General features: G+C 39.6%; 1 protein-coding gene across 1 annotated transcript; it reads right to left on the reverse strand.

Moving 5' to 3' along the window:
* Window positions 1-4,958: 4,958 nt before the first annotated feature.
* On the reverse strand, window positions 4,959-10,483 carry hapln2 (hyaluronan and proteoglycan link protein 2). The gene is made up of 6 exons (XM_060869261.1): window positions 10,359-10,483; window positions 9,955-10,051; window positions 9,516-9,875; window positions 9,281-9,397; window positions 8,915-9,097; window positions 4,959-5,528 (listed from the first exon to the last, which is right to left on the reverse strand). Exons 2-6 carry the CDS (start codon window positions 10,031-10,033, stop codon window positions 5,251-5,253), a joined length of 1,017 nt encoding a protein of 338 aa, XP_060725244.1. The 5' UTR covers window positions 10,034-10,051; window positions 10,359-10,483; the 3' UTR covers window positions 4,959-5,250.

The raw sequence follows: 10,483 nt of genomic DNA on the forward strand, positions 1-10,483 counted from the left end.
GTATGGGGGTTGGATGGATAGATGGATGGATGGATAAGGCCATGGGTTGTTTTAGAAATTTGACTAGCGCACCATTACAGAGAAAGACAGGGTACGTAGGCTGCATGATATACAGTAAGAATACTGAAAAATTAATTCATAATTTTTACAATCATTGGATATAATGTAGCTAACGGTCAAGTGTTTTTCAATATCAAACATTTCCTCATATTAAAATTATGTGTGTTAGAATTGTTTAAATAATATACAGAGCTGTGCATTTGCTGACCCTCAGTAGTAGAGGTGAATCAGAAGGCATCGTAACGCTCCTTGGTCTCATGCCGGGGCCCATAGCTGCGTATCCCTGGATGAAGATCTTTCCCAAAATTTGGCTGTGGATTCAGAATAGGGTAGTGGACAGTCCCATCATTTAGCCACCCAGCATTACACCACTCCAGACCATCTGTCCATTCTATAAATTGCATATACGTCATCAGTGTAAGAATGTGCTATGATTACAGTTTTACTTCTCCTCATTAAAAGGTACTTAGCAAATGTCTTTATCACATACAAATATATGCAAATAAACAGTAAAAAATGTGTGCCCTTTTAGCTCAGATGTAGGACTGTAAACTTTATTGCAAATGGCCCTTTACATCTGGTATTCTGTTGTGGCAACAATCTTTGCTGGGCTGTTCAGACTGTGTGCAAGTAGCACCCTTTTTGCCTAGTGTTTAGTAAACTTGTATGGCATCCTAAGCATCTTTTAGGTCTTCAGGTATGAATAGTATCAGCAGGTACTCACTGTTTGTCATGTAGTCAACAATAGCCTATAGCCAAGGTCACATTGAAAGGATGCATGCAGGAAAAAAAGGAAACCTTGCAAGAAACAACTCAAAACAGTTTAAGGCTATGAATCATTCGAAAGCATTCAACTAAGCCTTTGACTTTGACTCCAGAATCCAATATGATGACAGCCGCTGGAGTGATGTGCCCTGTAACTACCATTTGTCTTACACTTGGAAGAAGGAACCCAGTGAAATTACGCATAAGGTTTGCCTTTTTAAATATATGTTTATACAGGTTCAACTTAACTAAGTTACTAAGTTAACTAAATATATATATATATATGTTGCAACAGCGGTTTACACTGATGGAAAAGCAGAGTTGGGGATAGGTGTAATTAGGTGCTCTTCATTTTCTTAATTGATTCAAGTGCAAACAAGGGTAGATAAGATAATCCAGGGTAATGTGGTGAAGGTGTAGCAGGGCTTATAGTCAGGCAAAGTAAGTGTGCAGGCAAAGCAACAAAGCAAAGAAGCAGTGCGGTAGGCCCTGGAGCGTAGCAGGCTCAGCAGGGAGGGGAACATTGTGTTCTTTGACCACTGACTCTGTAGAGAAAAAAAGAAACAGAGAGAAAAATGCAACAGGTAAGTCATTTACCACATGCACACCTTAATCTCCCTCTTTGCTGGGAATGTTTTCCCCAAGGAGTCTTCTTCTGTAGTGTAAAGAGCTACAGGGCACTTCTGATTGGTTTGCACAATTCTGAACAATTCTGCGGCATTCTCAGCAGGGGTCAACTTTAAGGACACATAAAAGACCAGGTGCTCCTCCATTTCAAAGCTTTGTGACAGAATTACAAGGACAACCCTGTTTCTGACGCATCTGTGTATACAATGAAGGGGAGGTCAAAGTGGGTTTCCTCAGGACAGAAAGCTCACCTGCACCTTTTTAAGTTTGGGGAAAGCCCGCTTCTCTGGTCCACTGCACCCGGTCTGGTTGGCCCTACTTGTTCCGATTTAAAAGGGGGAGGCTACAGAAGAGAGTTTTGGCACAAAAGTATCTGCAAGCTAAGGGGCTTTAGGGTTTGGTGGCACATGGAGGCTGCAGCTGGCCAACAGGGTTTGTTGGCTCGAGGTGGGATGGCCAGGTCTGGCTCAGTACGCATGGTCTCATTAATAAAGACCTACGCCTATCCAAGGGAGGTTCTGGCTCAGAGGCTGGCAAAAAAGGCTGGGGACAGTGAGAGCTGTGGCAAAACTCCCTACGGGGCTCTTGGTCAATCCTTAGAGTGAGGCTGGCACATTCAAGGGGACGTCAAGCATTTCCTTAGAGAGCATCGGGTGGCCTGCAATATCTCGTCCATTTGGGTCCATGTTATGGCATGGGAAATAGCTCCATCACTAGAAGTTGGCCGCATCATTAATGGGAGATGCACAAGAATGCAACAGTGCACAAGAATCATGTTGTGGATGATGTCATAGTCTTGGGACTCCTATGTGAACAGCATGTAGTACACCAGCTGTGCATCTGTGATTATAAGAGAGGATAGGAAGTCGGGCAATCTCGGTCATCCAGCAGGTGTTGAAGAACTGCTCCATGCTGACTCTCACTGTTGGATCTGTATTCATACCCGCATTCTTCAGCAGTGTGACAAACTCGCTGCAACGAGGGCAAACACGGATGGAAAAGCATGGAGTCAGGGATTGTTTTACTTACGTGCTCTTTTTATTTTCTTTAGTGATTCAAAAACAATCAAAGGTGAATAATTCAGGATAATGTGGTAAAGGTGCAGAAGGGCTTGTAGTCAGGTGTAGTACTGTAAGTGTGCAGGCAAGTGGCGAGGCAGAGAAGCAGCAAAGCAGGCCCCAGGGGCATATCACCTCAGCAGGCAGGGGAGAGTCGTGTTCTTAGGCCACCAACTCTGTAGAGAAAAAAGTAGCAAAGAGGAAAATGCAACATGCTATTTACCCCGTGCACACCTTAATCTCCCTCTATTGCTAGGCCTGATTTCCTCCATGAGTCTTTGGGTGCAATTTTGTCACACAAAAAGGTGCTGACATTGGTGCTGAAATGCTGCTGTCGATTCAGGACCGTTGTTTCAGAGGGGTGAAAGGTGATTCTGTGTAGCTTGTATGCGTTTGTGTGTTATATATATATTTTTTCTTTTCCACAGTTGTATGTGGCCAGCCACTTCTTGTATTAAATGCTAAGCAATTTGGTGAATGACAAACTTGAAATGTAAAAAACCCCACACAACCCCATCATCAGGTGCCAAAGCAACAGACAGTGGGAAGAGCGACAGATCACCTGTACACCACATAAGAAACGTTCCATCAATGATGTCCACACTATTATGTGTATGTGTATTTTAGTACACTTTACACCTCAATCCGTTATCATTGTGTAAAATTACATGTATTGTGTATTTACTGCTAGTAATGGCTTATTTTATGTTTGTTTTGTTTTTCAAGAGAACCAGTGAATTTAAATAGAAAACAAGTTACTTTGCATGAAGCCACTGATAAAGCAGAACCAAAATGTTGGATCTTTTAAACAAACCAGCTTCTTCAATTTTTTTTCTATTTTCCTTTAAAAGATCTGCATTACTCATCATTTATAATGTCGGTGTTTCAGACAAAACTCGCATTGTCTACTCCAGTCATCAGATTTTATTATACAACATTTCTCCTCTCTGTAGAAAATGAAAAACACTGAATTACATATTTTGTAATTCTATGACACAAAAAACAGCTGGTCTGAATTAAACTGTTGCCACTGTCTCATAAAGAATCAATTTCATCTCACTAAAAGTGCCCAATACTGCCACCAGGTGGCAGAACATAGACAGTGAAAGGGTAAACAGAACAAACGAAGTTTTTTCAGTTCAATCAGATGAGAAACTGAAAAAATAACAAATCATTTTAAGTAACTTTGCCTTATATTCACAGCCACATTTGCTTTTTCGTGACCTCTTACTGTAAAATCCTCACATCCACAGAACTTGACATGTAATCAAAACCATTCCTTCAGCATGAAATAGGGATTTAATACAATTCATACATTCTGTACTTCTATAGACTTAGTTACTAAGTCCTTAGCTCTATCTTTGTTTTATGTAGTACAATGGTCCTGGAGAAATGTTGTCTCTTTTCACTGTGTACTGCAACAGCTATATATGGTTAAAATGACAATAAAATCTTTTTGACTTGACTTGACCTGACTTGTATTTACACTGGTTGGCGCTGTTTCTGTTTATTGTCTTTTGTGTATTGTCTTTTGTGTATTGTCTTGTATTTTTTTGTTTGCACTGTCTTTTGTCCTGCACTGTCTTGTTTGTCTTGTCCTAGACTGTTTGCACCAGGTTGCACAGATGCACTTTATGTGGCTAGGACTACTTACTAAGTCCTTAGCTCTGTCTTTGTTTTATGTAGCACAATGATCCTGTAGAAACACTGTCTCATTTCACTGTGTACTGCAACAGATATATATGGTTGAAACGACACTAAAAGCTTCTTGACTTGACTTGACTTAAAGTAATAGTTACTTGGTTTTAGGATGACAAAATAAAGACTATTGGATGTATGTTACTAAATCTAATTGGATGTCAAAGCATAGATCAATGAGGGTGTTACTAATAAACTAATCAGTGTTACTAAGTCCATAATTTAGATTTGTGAAGCACTTTACCTATTTTTACACAACTAGGTTGATTCTTTCCACTGGGAAATATAGTGTGGAATAAAGCCTCTGAGAAATAAAATATACACTTCAATTACAAACTTCACAAAATGTTTTATGTTTTTTTTTTATTATTATTATTATTATTATTATTATTATTATTTATCTGCTCATTTTTTGTGTAAAATGTCAAACCATCTGGTATATGGTGCCATATTGTTACAGTTTATAGGATTCTGTATTTGATCTAGAGTTTAATTTAAAAATATCTATATAATAAAATGATTTTTGCTAACAGAATAAACTATACAGTCTTTTGTTCATATTTTAGTTCATTTAGATTTCACACTTCACACATAATGCATATGAATACAGTCATAAGGATCTATAGAATTTCATGTTAAAACATGTATAATATAAATACAAAGGTGTTTGATATTATACACAACATTTTATGAAAGGCATAAAGATTTGGTTGTTATTTAGAAAAAAGTTATGAAAAATCTGCTGGTTGTATCAGCTATTTATACATTAATTGTAGGATCACCTTTAAATAGTATTCACTGATTTCAGACTCACATGAGAAACACATAGGAATGTTGAAGCTTTAGCTCCAAAAAATCCTGCATTCCCATGGAACAAATCTAGTCTTCTGAACTGCCAAAATATCAAGTCTAAACATTATCTCATATTGCTGAGAGGGAAAAAGTTATAATTCCCAGACTATATGGGAAGTGTTACAGTGGCACTTTTTTGTCTGGTGTAGACTGGTGTAGACCTTGATTGAGTCATTTACTATGTTGGTATTTATCTGTAACAATATGCTCCATAGAGACTAATACTCTTTTTAGGGAATCCAAAACTGTGAACTCCTGGCTGTGGAAGTCCTCCACAGCGTTTCTTAGGGATAATGATGGGAAAGCGTACACTACCATCTTGTAGCCAGCCTCCATCACAGCGTTCCAACCCTAAAAACTTCCAGGAAGAGTAGATTTGTCCTACAAGGGCCAGGCTTGCTCCTTTCTCCTTACAAGCATGAGCTGCTTCCAAAAAATTTAGAGGCCCAGGGACATAGAACACTGAACCTGCACAAAGGGAAACATAAATAGCCACTCAGTTCAAGTGCAGAGGTGGAGGCTTGCATGCATCTTTACATACACTCACTCTCTCTCACTCATTTTCTACCGCTTATCCGAACTACCTCGGGTCACGGGGAGCCTGTGCCTATCTCAGGCGTCATCGGGCATCAAGGCAGGATACACCCTGGACGGAGTGCCAACCCATCACAGGGCACACACATACTCTCATTCACTCACACAATCACACACTATGGACAATTTTCCAGAGATGCCAATCAACCTACCATGCATGTCTTTGGACCGGGGGAGGAAACCGGAGTACCCGGAGGAAACCCCCGAGGCACGGGGAGAACATGCAAACTCCACACACACAAGGCGGAGGCGGGAATCAAACCCCGACCCTGGAGGTGTGAGGCAAACGTGCTAACCACTAAGCCACCGTGACCCATCTTTACATACATGTTTTAAAAAAATAACAACACTAAATTAATCACAATATAGTATACATGGTCATTAAGATACAAGATTTAAGAGTTTAATATCATATTTACAGTAAACAGTATGTTACACTATACAATGAAATTCTGTGAATCCCAAAACAGCCAGGCAGCATGGACATAAAAGGAAGAACCGAATACACAAAGTTTGAAATGACAAAATTACTAATATTGAAAAATGCAGGAGACAAAAATTATTTCCAGTATAAAGTGTACGGTGTGCAATGTAACTTAAAGACATGCATGTGCAAGGTCCTGTGGAGGTAGATGATTCCATGTTGTTTATTGGCATTGAAAGGAAAGTGTATGTGTAATGAATGCAGAGATAGTCTATAGTCTCTGATGTATATTGTATTAAGGTACGTGTGTGTGTGTGTGTGTGTGTGTGTGTGTGTGTGTGTGTGTGTGTGTATGTGTGTGAAAGTAAAAGTACTCTCTGTCTGTGTTGAGGGGGGAAAGACAGTGAATGGGACTGTCATTCACAGGCCTGATGATTTTCAGCCTTGATATTTTTATTTTAACACTCCTGTAGTGTCTGCCTGTTCATAAGACTGTAAAAAGGCTGTGCTGGGGGTAACTATTGTGTTGCACAACTGCACATCAATAAAAGCTACTAAGTATTCTGCTTGGCATGCCAAATTTCCTCAGCCTTCTCAATAAGTGCAGATGCTGAAGCTGCTCACTCTCTCCACCGCTGTCTCACCAATATACAGTGTAGAGTGCAGCTCCCTCCTCCACCGTGGATCAAGAATCATCTCCTTTGTTTTGCTGACATTAAGAGAGAGATTGGTGTCCTTGCATCACTTCAGACACTTTCCGCCTGTTTGCTGACTCATCTGTAATTAGTCCAATGACTGTTTTGTTGTTAGCAATTTTGACAATGCTGGTATTGTACTGGGAGGCCACATAGTTAGGGGTGTGTGTAGAGCATGGGGCTCAGCATGCAGCCCTGCAGAGTTCCTGTGTTTATAGTAATTGTCCCAAATGTGTGGTGCCTGAGTCTAACAGACTGGGGTCTGCCAGTCAGGAAGTCCAGAACCCAGTTGCAGAGGATGGGTGGCACCCCAAGTCTGTACAGCTTGTTGGTGAGCATTGATAGTATCACTATGTCGAATGCTGAGCAACATTCCAGAATAGGTGTCCTTATTTTTTAGGTGAGTAAAGGCAATGTGTATAGTTGTACTGATGACTTCCTCTGTGAATCTGGTGGGTCTGTATGAGAACTAGAGAGGGTCTAGAGGGTCCGATTTGATGGTCTGGACTTAACTAATGTCAGTTCTCCCAAAGTATTTCTTCACTATTGGAGTTAGTGCAACAGTTAGGTAAATATTGAGGCAGGATGCTTTATTGTTCTTTGGTGGGGGTAGGATAGTGGTCCTCTTTAAGCAGGTTGGAATTAAGACATGGCTGTTGGAACTGTCTGTATGCAGGGTAGAGGAATATTGAAATGTGATTAGACTGTGTGGGGAGGGTGCAGCCTTGTATGAGCCTTTCACATTACTGTACACCTGAACCAATATGTTTTCCTCCCTTGTAGGAAAATTTACAAGTTGGTTGTGTGTAGCGAGTACATTAGGAGTTAAAGTCAACTGCGACGATAAACACAGCGTCAGGATGTGTACTTACTTGGGTGTTTATGGTGTCATGCAGAATCCCGATCGCTGCCATGGATATTGCTTCTGGTGGGATGTAAACAACCAGCAGATAACTCTCTCGGCAGATAATTGGGTCTGTATTTCAATACTAAAATTTCCAAATCACTTGAACAGTGTTTCCTGACCGTCTGTATATCTGAGCACCACTGGTATTTAATGTAAACACACGTTCCTCCTCCTTTATGTTTTTTGGACTCGACTGTACTAGTGGATGAATGGACTGCATCTATAGCTATTCCAATGTCCAATAGCCAGGTGTTTTGGCGTGGTTCTGGTTCTGAGTTAATCCATTTTGTTTTCGAGGGACCAGATGTTCGCCAGCAGTAGTGTAGTGAGAGAGGCTATCGGTATGCCCACCTCTCTTGCCTCATCAGCATTTGTATCGCTCTTCCCTCGGCTGTGCTGATGACTCAATTCTAGTGTTGTTCCGGTCACAGGAGAAATTCCAGATCAGACAGACTGTGAAAGCAGGCTCAAATGTCTGTTTTCTGATTTCTAGTAGTGTTTCCCTTTTACAAAAATCCTCAAGCCATTAAAATTAAGCAAACAAAAATAAATGCCGAATAACGATGCTGAAGGAGCAGTACATAGAGACGTCTGCCACGGTGAATGCCATCTGTGTAATGAAATCACATTTTATATGGTTCAGACTGTGTGTTTATTTGTGAATATATCTGCTTTAAAGAAAACAAGTGAGTTCTCTGCTATGTCAAATTATTCTGCTGACATTTTTTAGAGGCCAATATCACACTGACATAGCAGGAGCTCAAATGTCACCACAGAAACAATTTCACTCTAACAGACTTTCTCCTGTCTATTCAGACAACAGTGCACTGTCTGTCTCCTCTTCTGTTCTTTGCAGAGCCCACCATACCTCCTGCATGTGTTCCTCAAGTTCATTTTCTGTGGCCATATTCCTAATATCACTACTTTATAAAAGGTCTAAACACTGGATGACTGGTTGGATAGATAATTTGGATGGATGAATGGATGGATGGATGGATGGATGGATGGATGGATATTGCATTGTTTTATAAATGACACTTGGCACACTTTAGTAGAGAAAGCTAGAGTACTTAGTTAGGCTGCATAAGATAAGTATGATAAATAAGAAAAGTTAAAATAATTAACTCATCATTTTTACAGACACTGGATTCATGCAGCAAACAGTTGAGCGTCTTTCAATATCAAACATTTTCTTATGTTAGAATTATATATGCAGAGGTGTGCATTTGCTGACCCTCAGTGGTAGAGGTGAAGCAGAAGGCATCGTAACGCTCCTTGGTCTTGTGCCGGGGCCCATAGCTGCGTATCCCTGGAGGAAGATCTTTCCCACAAGCTGGCCGTGGATTCAGAATAGGGTAGTGGACAGTCCCATCATTTAGCCACCCAGCATTACACCACTCCAGACCATCTGTCCATTCTATAAATTGCATATACGTCATCAGTGTAAGAATGTGCGATGATTATAGGTCACTCTTAAATTTAGTGAGTAAATCTTCCTAAAGCTGTTTTTGCATCTAATAGGTTACAACTGTGTTTCTATTGTGTACAGTTAATATGATAAAGAATATCATTGGTTTACAGGTTAGATATAAATTGTTACCCCTGTAAAGCTGTGTGTATGTTGCCAGTGTTGCATCCTGCTCCGCGCAAGCTTTTTTGGCATCAAAGTAGGTAAACTTATAACGACCATGGCTGCTTTGATAAGGAAATACAACTCCTGAAACATAAGCAGTATTTATATTCTTATTGTAAAAGATGAGAGCTTTTTATAGCATATGTAATGTATGTATATATATAATTAATATACAGGATATTTGCATGTTGGTTTCCTGTACCTTCAATGCTTAGAGTAATGGTGACACGCTCATCGTCTATACCATTGATCAGTTCACACTGGTAGAGACCACAATCTTGGAGTTCCAGCTTGGTGAGGCAGAGAGAGATGTCCAAAGCATGCATCTGTCGAAGACTTGCTTTAGATTGCCATATGCCATAGTGCTTAACCTCATGCCCATTACTGATGAGAATGATATTTTCTGATTCTGTATGAAGAGGATCAACTTTACTCCACTTTACTCTGTATTGAGAAGGTACAGTTCGCAGAACACACGGCAGGGTTGCATTCTCTCCCCGGCGTGCTTTTATCTCAGCATACACCGGTGGTTCCATCAGATACTGTAGTGTTTTATCATTGTCTGAAAATTTGCAATGTGGCAATATTAGCAAAATTAGAAATTTATACTTCAGCAAGTCACATATGGATTTTAGAAGTACCTTTACTGAAGTAGCGATTAACTGCATCAGTCCAAGAGAGAAAACTGGTAGTCACCACCATAAAAGCCACACAGTTCATAATTAAGTGTACTTTTTCCTGTTTGAAAACATTTACTTTAGTGGTTGCAAGTCATGAATATCCACATTCAGACCAAAGGTCAATACAGTATGTTGTTTTCATTTTCTAACACAAGCAACTCAAATTAGATGTGAATTAGTAAACTATGAAATGATAATAATTTTTATTAAAATATATCTTAAACCAAATATGTAGCTAACATTTTATGCAATGCAATTAACATGCATTGATGACAGCTACTTTTGATGTTACTTTTGAAGTCAAAATTCAGTGAAGAGAAATGAAATATATAACAATTATAACTACTAAGAAAATTGTGTCAAACCTGTTATCAGTTTTGTCTTCTGTTGCTCTTCTCTCAAAGTCCTAAATTAAAAGATTTCAGCAGTTAAAAAATTTTTTGAGCCTCTTCTGCTAATACAGTCATACAGTTTCTATCCAATATCAGTA

The sequence above is a fragment of the Tachysurus vachellii genome, chromosome 5, assembly GCF_030014155.1.
Source record: "Tachysurus vachellii isolate PV-2020 chromosome 5, HZAU_Pvac_v1, whole genome shotgun sequence".
In the NCBI taxonomy this organism is placed as follows: Eukaryota; Metazoa; Chordata; class Actinopteri; order Siluriformes; family Bagridae; genus Tachysurus; species Tachysurus vachellii.